The sequence below is a fragment of the Branchiostoma floridae genome, chromosome 17 (assembly GCF_000003815.2).
Source record: "Branchiostoma floridae strain S238N-H82 chromosome 17, Bfl_VNyyK, whole genome shotgun sequence".
NCBI lineage: Eukaryota > Metazoa > Chordata > Leptocardii > Amphioxiformes > Branchiostomatidae > Branchiostoma > Branchiostoma floridae.
This window is the reverse complement of record NC_049995.1, coordinates 11,204,436-11,224,694: the sequence shown is the minus strand read 5'-3', so window position 1 is coordinate 11,224,694 and position 20,259 is coordinate 11,204,436. Positions and strand designations below refer to the sequence as shown.

The 20,259-nt window shown below is 41.9% G+C and overlaps 2 protein-coding genes across 2 annotated transcripts; one reads left to right on the top strand and one right to left on the bottom strand.

Annotated features, from left to right (window-relative positions):
• Nucleotides 1–212: 212 nt before the first annotated feature.
• Nucleotides 213–15,018, bottom strand: LOC118404514 (pre-mRNA-processing factor 6-like). Its single transcript, XM_035803640.1, has 20 exons — nt 14,878–15,018; nt 14,376–14,435; nt 13,746–13,866; nt 12,740–12,858; nt 12,374–12,452; nt 11,994–12,088; nt 11,746–11,827; nt 11,124–11,356; nt 10,281–10,473; nt 9,584–9,710; nt 8,945–9,111; nt 8,178–8,357; nt 7,638–7,751; nt 6,632–6,892; nt 6,047–6,166; nt 5,276–5,452; nt 4,425–4,626; nt 2,888–3,026; nt 2,077–2,203; nt 213–1,404 (listed from the first exon to the last, which is right to left on the bottom strand). The coding sequence occupies exons 1-20, from the start codon at nt 14,964–14,966 to the stop codon at nt 1,252–1,254; spliced, it is 2,838 nt and encodes a 945-aa protein (XP_035659533.1). The 5' UTR covers nt 14,967–15,018; the 3' UTR covers nt 213–1,251.
• Nucleotides 15,019–15,254: 236 nt separating this feature from the next.
• LOC118403988 lies at nt 15,255–20,033 on the top strand. Its single transcript, XM_035802878.1, has 2 exons — nt 15,255–17,666; nt 19,603–20,033. The coding sequence occupies exons 1-2, from the start codon at nt 15,424–15,426 to the stop codon at nt 19,823–19,825; spliced, it is 2,466 nt and encodes an 821-aa protein (XP_035658771.1). The 5' UTR covers nt 15,255–15,423; the 3' UTR covers nt 19,826–20,033.
• The last annotated feature ends 226 nt before the right edge of the window (nt 20,034–20,259 follow it).

Here is a 20,259-nt window from a genome sequence, read left to right as displayed (position 1 = left end):
TCCCCAAAAGCAGTTCGGGGCATGAAGTAGTGCGTGGTGAATAAGACACCCTTCTTTATGACTGTGAAAGACTGAACTGGGGGAAGGAAGGGCCTAGGAAAAATATCTTGCCTAGGAAGTTTTAATAACTCTGCCCCTTGACGACCGCCTCCCTCCGCAAAATACCGAGGAGCCCCTTAATAAAAATAATCAAAAATTCTGCACAAACAACATTTTGCTCGCCTCTTTATTTCACAATCAATTCTACACATCGAAGTACATGAAGACTTTAAAACTTCTCATGTATGCAAGATATACTTTAATTTCTCCAATGACAATTGTGTGTTGTATACTATGTTTTGCAATAGGGTAACATGTACAGTAAATGCACTTTTTTCAAAGTATTTTACATTTGTTTTTATTGTCTTATCTTATACACATTCAAACCAAGAATACATTCACACATTCATTCTTCAGTTCTACATGTAAATCAAAGCAAGTAATATTTATCATATTTTTGCTACTCTCTCTAGCAACTATCAAAGATTGACAATATGAAATCATACACAAAAGGGTGTCTATTTCAAAAACAGAAAAGGTCATACTATTTTGTATCTTGCCTAAACAAAACCATATTTTCGATCACTACTGGTAGACTTTCTACATATATTATTAGTAAGAGAATTGTGACTCAAACTCACAAGGTGAATAAATGGTCCTTCATTCTTTTTGTGTTATCTTAGCATTTACATTAGCACTAGCATAAGATACTACTATAAAGGCAACCCATTCATGTATTCTATATGTAACATACTACCTTTGTCTTTTCTTGTTGATACAGTTTTCAGTCTCTACTCTGGCTATTCATACCAAAGAAATAAAATAACCTCTAATCTAGCTTATAACTCCTACAAGGAAAATGATGACAAAGGTTTGTGCTCTCAACTGTTCAACTGTTTGCCTGGTTCTTTTGTTTGATTTGATGACTAAAATTGTTGACGTGATGTGCAGTGATGACACGTCTTTTGCTCTATCTTACAATAAACTTGAGTTTGCTGGTGTTGGCATGATATAAATAAAATAAAACTTGGGTATTCTGCATCACCCTCGGTCCCAGCCCTCCTGAGGTTCATATCGCCCTCCAGCTGTCGAGCAATCCTACCCAGGGTGATACAGAATACCCCTTGCTGTATTCTATGTTCATTTTTCACTTTGTGTAATAAGTTGTTGATTCACTTTGTAATAAGTAACATATTACGATTGTGTTTGAGTCTAGAACATGTTCTTAATGTTGTTTGCGACCATGGGGAGAAGCTCGTCAGTTTTTGTGCGCCAGTTCTTGATGTCCTTGGACAGCTCACACCACAACTCACCGTGGTGAGGCTCCGCCTGGTTACAGCGCTTCTTCACTTCCTGCTGCTGCTCCTGGGAGGGAGGGAAGAAGGAATGGAAAAAGGAGGAAATCAATGAAAGTTATCCATCTTCCAGGGCTACTGCACCTTTAATCTCAAAGCACTTTCATTTTATTCATTCATTCTTTTATTCATAGATGAATCCACATGTGGGGAATGTAAACTGTCCAATTGAACTTAGATGAGTTCATAACAGTTCAGCACCAAGGAGAGGGCCAGTATCCTTTTTGCCCATGTGTGTTTGTCTGTGTGTGTGTGTTATTGTGTGTGTGCATGTCTGTGTGAGTGTGTGTGTGCTTGTGTGTGTGCATGTCTGTGTGAGTGTGTGTGCGCTTGTGTGTGTGTGTGTGTGTGTGTGTGTGTGTGTGTGTGTGTGTGTGTGTGTGTGTAAGTATGTGGACATCACAACTTCAGAAGCTGTGGATGGATCCTTCTGATATTTAGTAGGTGGGTCTACTAGGGGTGGGGAAAAAGAAGGCCAAGTTTGATGATATGCCTCCCAGCACCTTTTGTGGAACTTAAGTGAAACTTCCGGTTTTGGTACCACATGATATGATCATAATTTTTGTCTGGTCAATAGCTTGTCATCATCAGATGCTTATTATGTAAATCAGGATCCAATCTGTGAAAAATGTTATTTTCAATTCATCCACATTGCAAAAGACTTACAAAACAGGGAATTTACCTCAGTGCCATGCTGTGTCTCAAACTTGTAGAAGTACGCCCAGGCGTCGCCCTGGTCTGGGTCAATCTTCACGGCACGGTTAAACCACTCCCGCGACTTGTTCACCTTCCGCTCACTCCAGAACAGCCTGCGGAGGGCAGAGGTCATTCAGGATTGTCATATTATGATTTAAATTTTTTTCATTGTTAGCAATATTCAGCACTATCATCCGCATGGATAGTCTCAGGGGCAAACTCCAGATTGCCCCATCATGTGAGAGGGGCGCGCACGATCAGCAGCTAGTACAGCCTGACAGTAGGACTTAATATTGCAAGGCTTCGTTCCTGCCACACAGTCAGGGACTGGAATGCCCTACCCCAAGCAACCGTGAAGGCATCACCATGGAGACCTTTGTGTCAAGGGCCTCCAAACTTTACTGAAATATCTTGTGCTGGTGACCTCCCTTTTTAAAAAGTGACAGATTGATCGACGATGATGATAGTGGTCGCTTCAATAAGACGAGGAAGAAGAGCAGTTGCACATTATAACCATTGTTCATACCAACTTATTTGCTTGGTTCTCCGACATTTCAAAGTTAAAATCTTGTTATAACCCTTGTAGTGCCAACTGGCACATACATAGCCTCATAAGGCAGCAAGTTTCCTTGCTGTTGCTGTAGCAGGGTACTATATTTCTACATGGAGGGTCTGGATAAGTCCTGTTTCTACCGCAAATGTAAATCTTCATGAAAACTTCTTGTTCCTTTCTAGCATGAAGTAAAGTTCCTACAAAGATAAGATTTGTGTTTGAAGGATTGAGATCAAAACCGTACCTTGCCACGGCCAGCAGAACATGAGCATCGTGCTCACACCGCTTGAGAGCGTCCACGCTCTTGGTCTTCCTCTGGGGACGGGCCTCCATGAAGATAGCCTCGGCCCACAGTCTGCCTGCGGTGGGACACTCCTGTAGGGCTGGGGAACACGGGTTGGGTTCTTTAGATATCATAAAACAAATATTGAATAGAGACTCTTTTTACACAAATATTGCTTTATTCACACCAACGTTTTGGTGACCGTCTGTCATCTTCCTCAAGACAATTCTGACTTGTTCATATTGTACTACAGCTATAGGTGTCAGTGCTTACAGTTCAGATACGGTCACAAATTGTACTACAGCTACATGTGTATAGGTGTCAGTGCTTACAGTTCAGATGCGGTCACAAATTGTACTACAGCTACAGGTGTGACTGCTTACAGTTTAGATGCGGTCACAAACGTAAGTATTTACATATGTACAGACCGTTCAAGAGTCTCTAGCTCTCCATTCTAGCCTTACAGACTCTATCTACAGCACAGCGAGTCAACAAATCACAGCCTTGGCACAACAAGGGTTAACCTACCTCTAGCCAGGAGACTCTGAGGCTTAGCACAACAAGGGTTAACCTACCTCTAGCCATGAAGCTCTGAGCGATCTGCCCGTTGCTAGCCGTAGACTCTAGCCCCAGCATAGCATAGTCAACAAGGGTTAATCTATCCCTAGCCATGAGGCTCTGAGTCTAAGCACAGCAATGGTTAACCTACCTCTTGCAATGAGGCTCTAAGGCTTAGCACAACAATGGTTAACCTACCTCTAGCAATGGGGCTCTAAGGCTTAGCACAACAATGGTTAACCTACCTCTAGCCATGAGACTCTGAGCGATCTGCCTGTTACTAGCCCTCCACTCTAGCCGTACAAACTCCAGCCAGAGCTCAACAAGCCAAAAATTGAGTCTTAGCACAACAAGGGTTAACCTACCTCTAGCCATGAGGCTCTGAGCGATCTGCCTGTTACTAGCCCTCCACTCTAGCTATACAGACTCTACAAATGCCAGCCTTGGCACAACAATGGTTAACCTACCTCTAGCCATGAGACTCTGGGCGATCTGCCTGTTACTAGCCCTCCACTCTAGCTATACAGACTCTACAAATGCCAGCCTTGGCACAACAATGGTTAACCTACCTCTAGCCATGAGACTCTGATCCTTGGCACAACAAGGGTTAACCTACCTCTAGCCATGAGACTCTGAGCGATCTGCCTGTTACTAGCCCTCCACTCTAGCTATACAGACTCTACAAATGCCAGCCTTGGCACAACAATGGTTAACCTACCTCTAGCCATGAGACTCTGGGCGATCTGCCTGTTACTAGCCCTCCACTCTAGCTATACAGACTCTACAAATGCCAGCCTTGGCACAACAATGGTTAACCTACCTCTAGCCATGAGACTCTGAGCGATCTGCCTGTTACTAGCCCTCCACTCTAGCCGTACAAACTCCAGCCAGAGCTCAACAAGCCAAAAATTGAGTCTTAGCACAACAAGGGTTAACCTACCCCTAGCCATGAGGCTCTGAGCGATCTGCCTGTTACTAGCCCTCCACTCCAGCCGTACCGACTCCAGCCAGAGCTCGGCACACTGCGGGTTCTTGAGGCGAGACTTCTCCAGGATGGCCCGAGCCTTGGTGATGTTACACAGCTTCTCCTCCAGCTGGGACAGCAGCAGCCACAGGGAGATGGAGTGGGGACACTTCTTCAACTGGGGGGAAATCAAAACAATTCCAGTTTCAGTGGTTTCTGGTTCTATTTCAACTTTTTGATCAAAGCTAGGCATAAGTAGCAGGATAGGATACAAATCAAATATTGTAAATATAAAAGTAAAAGGGTGCTATCAAGGCCAATGCCTTATTAAGAAGCATTACAAATATTGCTGGATATTGATTTTTCTTCATATCTAAAAGCTAATTAAAAGCCTTCAATTGAAGTCTAGATGAAGCAAAAGTTTTGATCTGTTTTGTTTTGTTACAACCTGTAAACTGCCATTGGGCAAAAAAAATACAAGCTGCTTAAGACCAGATAGTTTTTTTTAACATGGTTCCTCTCTTCAAACACAGGACCCTCCAACTTTAAGTCCCATCAAAGGATTTCCCAAACTGAAGCTAGGAACTCATTTTCAACTGAGTCAAGTCAGTAAATAGGTCTTAAGTGCACAACATTGGGGCCTGATAGGGATTTGAACCAAAAACCTTCAAGTCAAAAATCCAAATAACAAGACTACCTTGACACCATTATTTTTCAAGGAAATTCTGTGAGAGAGAGTTGACAATGTGTTCAGAGTAATGTAGTAACATACATAGAGTACATAGAGTACTGTAGAGAGTACCCAGTAGTAATGTGAACTAACCCACCCCTTGATTGTAGGCCTCCCTGGCTGCATCAGTCCTCCCCTCCTGCTCCAGAATCTGTCCCCTCATCATCCACAGTTTGGGGAAGTCAGAGTAGTGCTTCAGGCCCTCGTCTATCAAGTCTTTAGCTTTCTCTGTCTCCTTCAGGACCCACTCCAGCTTTACAGACTTCATAAACACCTGGAACATCATTACATTGCAATCATTAGTCACAGCAGAATGAATGAATGAAAAAGTGTCCCAGATTTTAGCATGATCAGTGCTTTTGGGGAGATTCTGTGTCCGGAAGTTTTTCCTCTGTGTGTGAACTTTCTTGCCATGAACAATCTCTAAACTCATGTTAATTAAAAAGTAGTATTAAAAACCTTCAGGTATTAGAAACCACTTGCTGTGCTCCAGATTAGGGTCTTGAACCTGCTGCAACCTTAAATGTTCATGGACAACCTTGCATATGGCTGAGGTTACCCACAGCGCAATCTGGCTGTAAGAAGTGTAACGGACCCTTACCTTTCAAATGTCTCTGTATTCTATCATGGAAGCTCATCTGTGTTGGTAGTAATCATAGTGCAATGCTAAACTTTCTTTCAACACAAAATTATACACAGATCAAACTTTCAGCGACCACTGTTGCCTTTTACTGAAGTATTGATGAAGTATTGAAGAAGGTGACAGTGGTAATTGAAAATTTGATCTCTGTATACCTTTGTGTTGGAAGAAAGTTTAGCATAGTACTATGTCTATATACTTTCTACAGAAGGTACTAATAGAACCTACCCTGGCAGTGGGTGCACTAGCACGGGCCTTAGCGAGCAGGCGGCGAGCACGTTCATCCTCGTTGTTCTCTGACTCCAGTTTCACAGCAGCCAACCAGATCTCCTCACTGTTGGGGTTAGCCTGGAGGAGAAATACATGTTTGTTGATTTGTTTGTTTGTTTGTTTGTTTATTTCATCATAACTTAAACAAGCCTTCAGGTAAATTTGAGATCGAGGGGGGAGGTAGAGTTAAGCAAGAAAACCAACTTCCTATCAAGATAATCAAGATGAAAGAAAACCTTAGCTTGACAGTTCATCTGTATTCAATTTGGTAGCAGTCATGATTCTGAATCAAAAGTTTCACAATAATTTCCAACAGTAAATAAGTCCTACAACTTCAGTGCAGTGTCCCTTTGTCCTGTCTTATTCTATGTTGTATAAAATGATTCTTAAAAAATTTAAAACAAAATTATCAACTACTCCAGGCTTGTTAAGGAATGCACTGCTTCTGTGATGTAACTCCTTGACAAAAATATGGGTAAATCCAATATTTATGTTAGAAATTACAGTTCAAATTTGGAAGAAAACCAATAAGGAACAACAAACCTGGAAAGCCAATGAGAGAATCTTCCTGGCCGCGGGCACGTCCCCAGCCAGCCACTTGGACTTCGCCCCCATCAGCCACAGCACCTCTGCCTTCGGACAATGTGCCACCGCTCGCTGCAGCAGGGCCTCCAGCTGCTCGCGGGTACCGTGGTTCTTCTCGAAGTACGCAGCACGCTGCCAGATGCTCTTCTTACTGGGGAACACGGTCAGGGCGTGCGCGTAGATGGCACGGGCGCACTCAATGGCTCCGTGGGTAGTGGACTGTGTGGAAAGACACAACAGTTATTACAAAGACTTAGGAATTTTGCATTTTGCAATAATTAGAAAACATTACAAGAAACAGAGATTGTCAGTATTCTCCTAAATCTTACTAACATTATATTAGCAGTGTCCTATTTGAATGTGTTTTTCTCATCCATATAGAGCTCTTTTCTCCATAGTGTTCTTCATCTCAATTTTTGTCTGTTTCCAAAAAAAGTTTGGACCATACTGCAAATCAAGCAAAGCAGCTGTTGAATGAGCGAATATAAAATATACATGCCATAGGTTGAAAAAAAAAATCAGATAATGCATACTGATGTTGGAGGATGTCAAAGTTAATTCCAAAGTCAAAGAAGTAGTTGTGAAGAAACAATACAAAAGAATCTACATGTATTGTTCAGTATACCTGTGTGTTTAGTCATTTGGTTAACCTTCCTGACCACTTAGGTTTCATAATGAAACCAAACTTTTTTTATTTGCATGCCCTTATTAGTTTTGGGGTTCCCAGAAAATATCATCCAAGTATTCAATAAACTTCAATAACTCATTGACACATCAATTCAGATACTCGCTCACAACACACATTTTATACTATACAATCTTGGTCACCGACAAAAGGTAGATATCTGAAACATCTGACTCTTGAATGAATTAATCCTGATGCTAGATTTAGTTTGTAATGTTCTACTCGCATGACCAACCATCATCAAAGTTAATAAAGTTGTTTGTTTGTTTATTTACTCACACTCTCAGCGTCCTCCATCCAGGTGTGTTTCCGGTCCTCCTCTTCCACACCCACACCGATGACAGCTCGGATGATTGACTGACAGGTGATGATGCTGCCTGCCTTCTCACACTCCTGTAATAACAAACATCGCATTAACCTTTGAACCTAAACCTTTCTCATCCAATCCAATAAAAAAAAACAGTAGGGGGCCCAGAATAGATCCTTCAGGTACCCCCCCCCCCCAAAAAAAACAACTTCCTCAATCTTCTGCACAAACAAATGTTAACTTCCAAACTTTCTCACAATCCTTTACAAATACATTATGATTATGTCAACATTTGAACTTATTTGAACATCTACCTTTTTTGGGTCCTGCACAAATGCATGTTAACTTTATCCCATACAATCATAAATTTGAATTTGAACTTACAACAGAGTGGCCTAGCCCTCAGCTGTAGTGATTAAACAAAGCTGTGTGGCCTAGGGCTACAGAAACGATGCACCATTCAGTACGAGAACAACTTAAACTAAGAACTGCAAAGAAATAGAAAGCAGCACCTCTGCGTCCTCTATCCACTGTTCGCGGTTGATCTCCACCATGTTGGATCGGAGCGACTGCAGCGCGCGGTCCACGATCCTGTTGACGTTGTCGTTGTTCTTCTGTGCCTCCTCCAGCTTGGCGGCCGTGATCCAGATCTGTCGGTCGGTCGGGATGTTCTCACGAGCCTTGTTCAACACCTGAAAAGTATGATATTTAAGGGTTAGGCCTTGTTGAATTGATCATATGGATGACATCACATGCACACATTAATTTTCATCCGTTTCCAAAATATGTGTCTTCCACCATACCGTAAATTGTACTTAATTGCTGCAAAATGGGCAAATATATGCTGTAAATTGAAAGAAAAACCAGAAAATGGAAACTAATTCTGTAGAATTATGAAGCGTCAATTCCAAAGGCAAAACAGAAGGCATGAATCGAACAAAAATGAAGAAATTATTATTTGGTATGCCATTCTCTCTGTGTGTTTAGTCATTTGTTCAACCTTCCTGACTAAGTAGATTTCATAACGAAGGCAACTTTTTTTTACAATCTTTTTTTAATCGCACGCTCACGTCTCATTTGGGATTCCCAGAGGATGTCGTCCATACAATGTTATCAACATGGTAAAACAGTAAAAGTAAAATCATGTCAAGTTACTAGAGTCCCACGATCCCATACATGTACCTTCGCTAAATGATTTCAGTTTACAATTGGTGTATTGATTGAGTTTGTCCTGTTTGGAAAAATGTATTTTGAGCCTTGTAACTACACCAGAACATACCTTCCTGGCATTTTCGTAGGTCTCGAGTTTAGCGAGAGCCAACCAGAGCTCTACACTCTGTGGGCAGCACTCCACAGCACGACTCAGCATGATGCGAGCGTCTTCAGGCTCCTCCAGTTCTACTGCAGCCTTCCACAGACGGACAGAGTTAGGGATGTGTTCCAGGGCTGGGGAAAGAAAGAAAGAAACAAATTTTACTTTTGGTTTTTGCTGTGAGCGCTTCCCAGTAAAAATACTGCAAACATGCCTTTCCAATGTATTACTAGTGTTGTGTATACCAGACAGGAATTAGACATTTAGATTGTATTCAAAAAAAAAAAAATGTCAGGCATCACTTCTGGCTGTGCAAAAATATTGCACTCTCTTATATTCTCATTTTTTCTTCTAACCATCTAAAATCTTCCATAGATACTAAAATTTGGACTGTAAACATTGCTGTTTCCATATCTATTGCCAAGCCTTTGAGTTTACTACTGACTGCACATAGTTTTGTATGATTGTATATTTTCCAAATTGCATGAAAAATGTCATGGGTTCTGCTGACACTCTACTTTATGTTATTGTGTTCCATGAACCTAATTAATGCATTTAGACACACCAGTGCATCCATTCCCAAAAATGATTCCAAAAACCTGTTACCTTTTCTGAAGATCCTTTTCTTGGCTCTCATCTCCTCTTCGATCTCGGCAGCCTTGATCCAGAGCCGCACGGATCCGGAGATCTGACGGACAGCCTGGGTCACCACAGCGCGGCCGATGTCAGTGGGCTACGGGAATTCATAAAAATAAACAACATTGCTCCTATACACACATGTATACAACCTGCTTTACTGGGTTAAGGAAAATTAATATTGTAAAGGTGAATTTTTCATAGCAGCATCCTTCAATACAGCAGATCAAACAAATATCTTGCATTTCCAGAAAAAACTGCTATTCAATCTTACATAACATTACACCCCACTAATAACTTTGCTTAAATGCACAACACAACATCCCATCTCATCATACAACCAAACAATAACAAAAAAAAAGGTGACAATTACATTTTAAAAAGTAGCTTCACCTCTTCCCATCATACACCTCTCCCTTAGCTTGGTGGGAAACAAACATGGCGACACAAATATGGCGTTGCCCATAGACGAGAGCTAAACCAACAAAGGTTTTGCTATTCAACTGCAAACTTGTAAAAACTTCTAAGTCAAAGGTCATGACCCTTAACTGTAGCCTCCAGAAGTTCAAGACCAAACTTCAAAGTTCAAGGTCATGATCCTCACCTGTAGCCTGATGGACTCCAAAAGTTAAAGATCAAAGTTCAAAGGTAAAGGTCATGACCTCACCTGTAGCCTGATGGCCTCCAGCCAGACGTCCTCGCTCTTCTGACACACCTCCGTGCCCTTCATGATGATGTTCCGCGCCGCCTGAACCTTCCCTGTCACCTCCTCCAGACGAGCCGAGGCGATCCACGCAGGCGGGTGGTTCGGGTTGGTGTCGCGTACGGACTTCAGCAGCAGGCGGGCTTTCTTCACATCACTGAGGGAAAGGGGAAAGACCGGTATGTGAGTGTAAGGGGGACAATCTTCAAGCAGATGAATCAGACCCACCAGACTACACAAATCAAAGGCAAATTTTAATGTCTGTGTTCATCATTTTATGGTAACGAAATGTTTTTAACTCTCGTGAGAATTTGAACTGTATCAGTATTATGTAAACTTTCACTCATTATCAGTAAAAACGTATTTCAGTTGTAAGACTATGGTTTTACAGGAAAGTAAACTTTTCTTTCATTCAGCCTTAATTCAGCTAATTGGAAAGCTACTCTTTCAACGGTCATGACAGAGATTATAAACTCTGTGCACAGTATTTACAGGTTCACTGTACTTGAGAAATTCATCCCAAGCACTTTTCAACAAAAGCAATGCACAGCGGACCATTCTGTATTAAGGACTACAACCCTTTCCAGTAGCATGCATGCTGGGCGAGCAATATGGCCAGGATTCCAATTCAAAACCTCATTGTCTAGAGGCATGGCCACTACTAACCAATGGACTATGCACATGTCAATAGTACAGGTTTGACTGTATATCAATGACCAGGTAGTACATTGTGCCTATGCAGAGGTGGTCACTTGTAGAGATTCGCCAATAAATGTTGCATAATATATACATAAACCAAAAGATTACCTGATATCCCCTCCATACTGTGGAATCATGGACTGTAGATCTGTCAGGTAACCCTTCGGGTCCACAACTGTCTGTCCACTCACGGAGTCAGACACCTGGTTCAGTTTGATGTCCATCAGAGTGTTTCTGGCCTCTCCGATCTTCCTCCAGTCCACCTCTGTAGCGGCACCCCAGGGGGTACTCACCCCCGGAGTCATACCCCCAGGGTATGGGGTTGTGAACCCACCCATGTGCTGTAAGGATGGAAGAGGAAAATTCAAAATTCAATGACTGGAAACAGATGAACTGTACCAAAATTTGAAAAGCAACAATTATCCAACATGTCCGTTAGAGCTCACAGAATTTTTAGGTGAGCTTTTTTCTGCTGCATGATACCAGACTTAGGTCCCGTCCGCACTTGCCACTTTAACTCCAAATGGATTCCGTATTGACATTTTTGTCTCAGGTAAACTTAACGGCCAGAGAAATCCATTTTTGGGGTTTGATAACCAGATTGCAATGGGTGAAAGGAAAAAAAAACTTCTTCCCCGCAAATTCTGCATAAGCTAAAAAATGTCAATACTAAACTCATATGATCTTGAATATACGCACGAGTGTGAAAAGGCCATAAGGAATTGTTTACCTGTTGACGAGGGTCAAGTGCGTTGACATGTCCTGTTGACATCGCCGCTTTAGCCAAGAACGTATCTGGCACAGGAGTCAGTCTGAGGGGAAAGTAAAAAAGTTAGAAAAAAAGAGATGTGGATAGATCAAAGACTAGTTACTACAACTTCTCAAAGCTTTATTGTCCTAGAAATCTTCAACAAAACTACAATTTTATCAAAATCAGACAACCCATCAAAGATAGGACATGAAGTTTTCCTTTCTTACTTTTCGTGGCGGGGGTTTCGCTGTCTCTTGTTGCGAGCATCACCGACTTCCGGGATACTGTTCCACATGTCGTCAGACACGTCCGAAAGTTTTCGCTGGAACAAAACAATGTTACAATCAATGGTACCCTAAGTCTTGAACAGGCAATGCATGACCCGAGCCAATCAGAAGGAGAGATACAAGGACTTTGACCAATCAGAGGGAGAGGTACATATACATAAATCAACCAAAAACTGACTGCTGGAGATTCACTATTCACCCCTTGGGACAGTTCTATGATGTTACAGAGTCATAACTGATATAAAATGGGGACTTCTGATTAGGCAACACTGTCTGGCTATATGATAATACATGGTAAACCGGATTGTGAATGAGTTTACCTTTAGGTCCACGAACTGTTGCTGGATTTTGGGTCGCTCCTGACGGTACTTCATGATCTCTTCTCTCTCCCTCTGTTCTCTGGAAACAATAGTAAGAAGTACTTAGACAGGGTTGAATATAATTCATGCTGTAAGTCTTATTATCTACTGATCTTGTTTTCTAGGACTACATTAAGAACAATATCGGGTCTTTTGGACCCCCCTACAATAAATGCCCGTAGCACTTACCGTGCAGCGACTCTCAGTCACTAAGAAATTATAAAATCCTGCTAGCTAAAAGCCTGGCATCCGCATCTGCACTACTATAAAGCTTTAACAATGCAAAAAGAGACACATTACTGTATTTTTCACCAGTGTATTTCTCACCTCCTCTCTTTACGTTTCTCGTCCATCCTCTTGTCGATGGCCTCGTAGATGGCATCAGCCTCTTCATCATCCTTCTCATACGGACCACTGGCAAACAGACTACCTCCATATCCTGCAAACTGGGAGTGCCATGGTAATGTTAAAAACAAGTATGCAAGATTTCTATACACTAGTTTAAATGATTGATTGATTGATTGATTGATTGATTGATTGATTGATTGATTGATTGATTGATTGATTGATTGATTGATTGATTGATTGATTGATTGTTCAGTGCCTGGAAGTTGTCTCCTGTCTGTGCACTGAGTTAAACTGTCAAAGAAGCTTGGAATGGTTTTACACTAGGTGGGGAGAGAGCAATTATCGCACAATGGGGAAAATCTGGGGAACTTCGGGTCAAAGGTGGTTGTTATGTGTTGCTAGAGGAGCCAACACCCACTCACTGGGGGTCTTCAAAGTGTGAGAGTGCACAGACATTCCTGGTCACATTTCATTCTTTCCGTTCTACGGGTACTGTACATTCAGCTATCTTTACAGGGATGTCATTTTGGTTCACAAGAACTTCAAGTTCAAGAAGTTTTTTTGCAGCTTTTGAAACAATGCTAAAGCAATAAAGTAATACAACAACACATATTCATGGTGTCATGATTTCTCAGTAAGAGCTCACCATGACAACTCCGAAAATAAATCCATCGCAAACATTTCAACATTTGGGAATTTCACAGTGTCAGTGACGAAAGATGGCGGATGCTATCTGAAACATCTGACCGTTTCCAATATCATATCTAGTTGCTTGAGTAACTGCTTTTGGCATATCTTATTACCTGGATGTCTAACCTTCATCGATGCATTTCAACATTTAACACTTAACTACTAGTATTTTGAACACAGTGAGACTTAGAGATGTTGATGATGATCATTGTACTGGTTTGTGCTCCACAACAAAGAAATTTAAGGCAATTTCTTTAAAGGAAATGTACATCAACAACATACTACATAGTGATACCTCATCATAGTTGGAGTCATTAAGATCCTCCTCCTCCTCTTCTTCCTCCTGGTTCTTGGCCTTCTGTGCCGCGTGCGCCGCAGCGAACGTACGCTTTCCTGGAGGGGCGTGGCGGTCATCGCTGGAGAGGACAACACATTTTATCATCACAACATTCATGGCAAATAGAAAACAAATACTACAAATCATAAGCCTGGGCTTTCCTCCTTGAATAAATTGTATACTCCTTAACACAAAATTGTTTTAAAAGAGTTTGATTGAATTAAAAGTTAACTGCTAAATTTCTAACAGGGCTCTACTCCCAATGTGTAATACTGCTTCTTTTCTAACTTGTGTTTTATTAGTGATTGATCATGAATAAAGATTTTGTTACCTTTGTTTTATAACTATATGTTCTTCTTCTTAAGCATGCGTTTGAGGCTACCATCTTCAACATGCTTCAAAGATTCTGTAGCCTATATACTGTTTTGGACCTGGCTACCGGTACTTATCATTGTCCATAATAACATACAAATCATCATTTCAAGAGGATTGAGGATAATAGAAATTGAAGCTATAGGTACAATTTGTCCCTTTCTATTTCCCCTTCTATTGTTAAAAAAAAATGTGTTGACTTTTGTGAAGACTTACACAACATCTGTGGCATCACGGGCAGGACCGATATCAGATCTGGTGGTGAAACCGGTGGCTCTGTGGGGAAACAAACAAACAAACATGTAAATATAAACAGTCTAAATACTCTATAATGTCGCTACTCCTACCTTATTTTCGGACTTCTGTCTACATGCTAGAAAATTTACATGATCAACATAATTTTTTTGGTGACAAAAATTTGTGGTTTTGTTAACAACAGATGATGTTAAGGGACCTTACTCCAAAATTTTGGCATGTATCTAACCTTAACATTTTCTTCTAGAAATCTATACAGTGCTTACAGTATGTTGAAAGGGCCAAGTGAATTTCTTGTAGTGTTAAACGCAACGAAAGTTTCTACAAGAATCATGCATGCAAACAAAAATATTTTTTCAGTGACGAGCTTCCAAAGATGTGGCCTCGCGTACGACTTAAACGCAATACAGACCGATCAAAACTGGCTGGCAAAAGTCTATAAGAGTTTATAAATGTGTCTTACCCTCTTCCCAGACCAGGGACGTATCCCAGCGGGCTGGGAACGCCGATGAAATGTTTTTTCTTGATGTTCGGATTGACTTGTGTCGCCATTTTGTCGATCGACTGTGGGACGTCTGAACAAAGTCTCGCTGATTCTCACGAGATCTTTGAGATGACGAGAGTAGAAGATTCTACTCAGACTTAGAGAGATATTAGGTAGGATGGAGACTTATGTTTTCTTCAAAATTATGGTATTCTGTACGTAAAAAGAAAAGAATAGCTATATAATCTATTTTACTTGATGACTTGAAAAATATGTATAGTATTTGACAGATGTTTATGTATAATTAACCTATGATCTCTATTTTACCCCCTATTTTTAGAGTCGCATATTCTACTGGATACAAGATGGTCGAAAAAGTTTGGTTTTCTACATTCTCAGGACTTTCGCGGTATTTTTGTTCTCTTATATCACTAGATTCGTGTCTAAGAGACATTTATTAGGTCGTTTCTATCACGTAGTAAATCTGAAATACACAAAGTGTAACCGTAACCGGAAGATTTCACGATGCAAACGACTTTCTACAACCCGGAAGCTAGACAGTTATGGCGCCGTTTTCAAAGTTTCCCGAACTTGGCCGACCTTGGAATCGGGGAGTGGAGAAAAACGGACTTGATCAAACTCCTCCACAAGGTCGAGCGCAAGAGAGAAGACTGTCCGTCACCCGTGCTGCAAAACCAGGTGGAAAATATGCTTGGGTTTCTGTACTTCAAGCTCAACATGACAAAAGAGGCGAAAGCGTGTCTTCAGAGAGTAAAGGACCGTGACCCAACCAACATCATAGCTTTTACAACAAGAGGCTACATTCTACTAGAGCACAATCGTCTTACACAGGCTAAGATTGTTCTTGAGGAATTTGAAGACAAGATGTCGCCTGAGAAGACAACAGAGGATGAGATTGGACTGAGAAACGCAGTGGCTTTAGGCGAAAAAGCGTTTTGCTGTTCACAACTTGGACCAAAGTGTTACAAGCGAGGAATCGAACTCTATGAAAATGCCTTGTCTTGTTCGGTGTTGGGCACAGAGAGCAGACTTGTTCTGAAGTTTGGACTTGGCTTGTTGATATCCAAATGTTTGGATGAGGACGTTTGTGGACGAATAGAAGGTTTTGATCCGGATTTGTTTTACGGAAAGGCAAGGGACATGTTTCTAGGCGTGGTCACTGAGGGAACCATGGTGATGGCAGCTAGGGCGTGGCTGTTGCTAGGGGAGATGCAAGTGAAGTATTTCTGCTTTTTGTCCGGACCAGAACAAGAGCTGATGAAGAAAATGGCGTCACATCTTACTGAAGAAGAATGCTTCACCAAAGCTAAAGACACGGCGCAGGGAAAGGATGCATTTGTCTTAGAAAGACTAGGACGCCGTCTAAGACTTTGTAAGAAATTCAGCGCTGCCATTCCCATCTTAGAACAAGCTATAGAGCTCAAGCCAACTTCATTTGCATATCATGAAATCGGACTGGTTTACCTAGAAAAGTGGGCATCTTCTAAGAAACCCAGACCTTATAGGCCTACAAGGAACAAAGACATCAAACCACGTCTTAAGTCATCAGCAAAAATGTCTCAAGCTAGTAATATTCCAACTTCTCAGACAAAAGTTGCAGGGAGTGCGACAGAGTTTAACAGAGGAGACATCTGGCGCAGTGTAAAACCCAAACCCCCTGAACCACTGGCAAATCTGCAACACCATCCCAAACAACCAGGTGGCACTGCAGGATTGAAGGAGACCAGGACTGAGTGTGTTCAAAAAGTCGAAGCAAATACCGACACCATAAGAAGAGGACAGGTCGATCGGATTCTAACTGCCTCAGGGAATCTTGTCTTAAAAGACGCCAAAAATCCCTTACTGAAAAGAGCAAGAGAATACTTCATAAAGGCTTTTGAACTAGGAGGCTCTTTTCCCAACGTGATCCTGAAGGACCTTGCAAGAGCCAAGTACTCTCTTGGCACGGATCCTTTGGAAGTGTTCAGCATTTTGGAGCAGGCACTCCGCATGGGCGATCGGTCGCCACAGTTCCGAAAGTGTGCTCGAAATGCTCTGGAGCTGTGGGGGCTGTACTTACTCGATCAGGGCGACATCGCCCGCGGGAAAGTTCTATTGTGTAAAGTGCTCGAGATGTGTGTGAAAGAATTGACACAAGCCGTACCCATACAGTCATCAGTCTGCGACCTTATCTGTGGACGAGAGAAGAATCCAACAGGAGAAGTCGCTACTACACTGTTAAGATATCTACCAGTGCTGAAATGCTATCCCTTACCATCATCTGTCTGTACAGATGATCAAGTACAAGAGTATCTCAGCCAGTTGGTGGACACGTGTGACAAAAACAATGACTTCTGCGAAGCAAAAGTGTACCGAACGTTTCTTACAGCTTTTGGCATCACCGTGGACAAACAGCATTTAACAGAATGCAATCTGGCTGTTGCTCGAATCCAAGCAGACATCAGTGAAGTCATCTCAAGTGATGTCTATCGCGACACATTCCATGCTTCAGTAGCGCCATCTGGTGGTCACAGTTGTCACTACAAATCTGGTGGCCACGGTTGTCACTACAATGTGTTTGTCATGTATGATCCCAAGGACCAGGCCCATGCGGAAGAGTTGGTAAAGTTGATGGAGGTGGACTGTGGTCTGCATTGCTGTTATGAATCTAGAGACTTTGAGCCCGGGTTGTTCCCGATGGATAACATTGAAAGATGTCTGTCTCGATCGTGCTGTGTTCTGCATGTCTTAACCTTGACCTACGCCAGGTAATGTCATCTGTGCATTTGTCTTACAATTGTACGATGGGCAAGCTAATGCATTACAAAACACAACAAAACTTTATTTTTTTTAGAAATATTAGCAAATGGAAACAGACTTTCCTGAGGTTGTATCAAAAGCATTTGGCATGAACAGAAATTAGGGACCAGGTTGTTTCCCCTTGACAAAGTACATGTAAGTAGTCTTTTGACCTGTCATAGATCACTTGTCGTTATATCGCTGTCGTGCACGGAAGAATGAATACGGCCTTTGCAAGTACCGCGATGCACTATTTTAACCCGAACTACTTTTGGGGACGGGGGTCGCGGATAATTACTGTGTTATGAGACCTTAAGCCAACTTGACCTTGGATTTCTTTACGTTCATACAATAAAACTAGTCAAGATACAAAACCGTACCAAATTTTAGAGCAGAAATCCAAATGGTTCCTGAGATATGGCCAACTTTGCACTTTGGCGCCTAGCACAGGTGTCGGCACTGTACAAGGACTATCTGAGGGGCCGCTTATTGGTCTCATTATCTCAACAAACTTGATATTCTGGTTGACTTTTTCTGTTATAAGGAGCTTGCCAGACCACATTCTACCGTTCTGAGTGATTGGGGTTGGGGGTTTGTCTTTTTTAGAGCGGAAAAAGGGGGGGGGGGAGTCGAGCGGGCTTTAGACCGCACTAAGTCCTATACTTAAGCATAGGGAACGGTCTAGGCGGCCGTTGCCATGGTAACGGCGGGTCAGACGGTAACGAAAATGTTACAGTTCAAGTCAGCCGAGGTCAATTACTAATATATCGGTCAAATTTAATGTGCTTGTCCGTCCCTGGGGAATTCACGCTGTGGATGAAGGTCTCAGAACACAGTTTTTCGGGTATGGGGATTTACATGGTTAAGGACCCCAAAGTGAGGTGGTTCGACGACTCAAAACCTATAGTAGGGTGCAGATACAATTCACAAGAATTTAGTATGTTGAAGTTGAGGGTACAAGCTACAAAATATCTGAAGATGAGCATAGATTTGCCGGCTCGTTTTTCTATAACAGACACTTTGATTTGACCCCCAGCGGAGGTCATGGAACTGCAGGCGGCGAACAGGAAGTGCCGGTAACATATCAAGGCGCAAATTCCCGCCGGCCGAAAAAGCGACGTAATCCAACTTATACAGTATGAACACCGATGTATTCCTCTACTATTCACCATAGATTCCACCTCGCTGTCGTGCACGGAAGAATGAATACGGCCTTTGCAAGTACCGCGATGCACTATTTTAACCCGAACTACTTTTGGGGACGGGGGTCGCGGATAATTACTGTGTTATGAGACCTCAAGGCTCAAAATTCATTTTTGGGATTAGCTGCACTGGTGCACCCAGCTTAAAAAATTGGGTGCACACAAAAAAATTTGGGTGTACCACTTGAATTTAAGTAGAATGTCAGAAAAACCTAATAACAAAACTTAGTTACATGCTATCAAATTCTTAAACAAGTACCATGACAGACATTTTTATTATCTTTCTAACACTTAGATGTCAAGAATATGATGTCTGCTAGTATATTTTGATATCTTTACCTACATAAACCCAAAAAAATATTTGGGTGCACCCTGTGCACCCACAGACAGAAAATAATTGGGTGCACAGCTCCGTCACATGCACCCAGTATTTCAAGCCCTGTTGTCTTGATTTGCATAACAATGTTCAGGCATGTTTTGTTTATTAATCACATGCCTTTACCTTTGACATGATATTACCCACTATTCATGTTGCTGCGCATGCGTACAACGAATGGTGAACACGCTTATCTTGTTAGCTAAGAAGATGACAGGCTTCCTAGGATGAGAGGGCAAGTTTGGTTGTTCACAGGATGAATTTATCTGTGACTACTGTACTTCATACTAGTACGTGTGTGATAATCTTAGATATTTTGTCTTCTAGGAATTGCCTACAATATGTTGAGAAGACACGACGACTGGTGACGGAGAGGGACCATGGGTGTGTGGCGGCAGTGGTGTACAAACATTACCCTATCCCACGGGAGTTTAAGGGGTGTACTGTCATAGATAATGAGGAGTTCTTTGACTCCTCCCAAGGACAGAAGGACAGGAGATGGGCGGAGTTTCGGGAGGCAGTGTTTCGTGCATTGTTGCCACTAGAGTAACTCATCAGTCATCAACAATGCCAAGAAGTGTTTTAACTCCTTTGTCTTTTTCTTTCCTTACTTTCTTGTAAGGTTTGTAATTTCTTCCTGTGTCCCTTCCCCTTGCTTCTGTCTCTTGTATGACAGACTTGAATACAGTACAATGCCTCCTTTTTCATGCACTTTTCCTTTTATTTCCTCTGTAGGCTTTGTTTTCATGTGTCTGTACTCACTCTGGATGTTTGTGTATGTCTGTTTAGTATTTGAATACATGTACATTGGCAGGAGGTGAGTGGGAAGACTGCAAATGCAATGGTAAACTTGAATTGAATGCCAGGAAGTGAAGGTCAGAGGAGGTAGAACTAGTCATTTAACAGGCTTGGCAGATGCTCTGGGTCATGGGGTTAATAATGAAAGTGGATACTAATTCACAGGGAGGCACTGTCATGGCTGTT

Excerpts from the sequence above, each read along its gene's own strand:
- LOC118404514 (XM_035803640.1), bottom strand. The coding sequence starts at position 14,966 with ATGGCGACACAAGTCAATCCGAACATCAAGAAAAAACATTTCATCGGC. Across the intron at positions 10,474-11,123 it reads CAGTATGGAGGGGATATCAG|TGATGTGAAGAAAGCCCGCC; the intron begins GTAATCTTTTGG and ends CCTTTCCCTCAG. Across the intron at positions 3,027-4,424 it reads TCAGAGCCTCATGGCTAGGG|CCCTACAGGAGTGTCCCACC; the intron begins GTAGGTTAACCC and ends CGTGTTCCCCAG.
- LOC118403988 (XM_035802878.1), top strand. The coding sequence starts at position 15,424 with ATGCAAACGACTTTCTACAACCCGGAAGCTAGACAGTTATGGCGCCGT. Across the intron at positions 17,667-19,602 it reads TTAACCTTGACCTACGCCAG|GAATTGCCTACAATATGTTG; the intron begins GTAATGTCATCT and ends TTTGTCTTCTAG.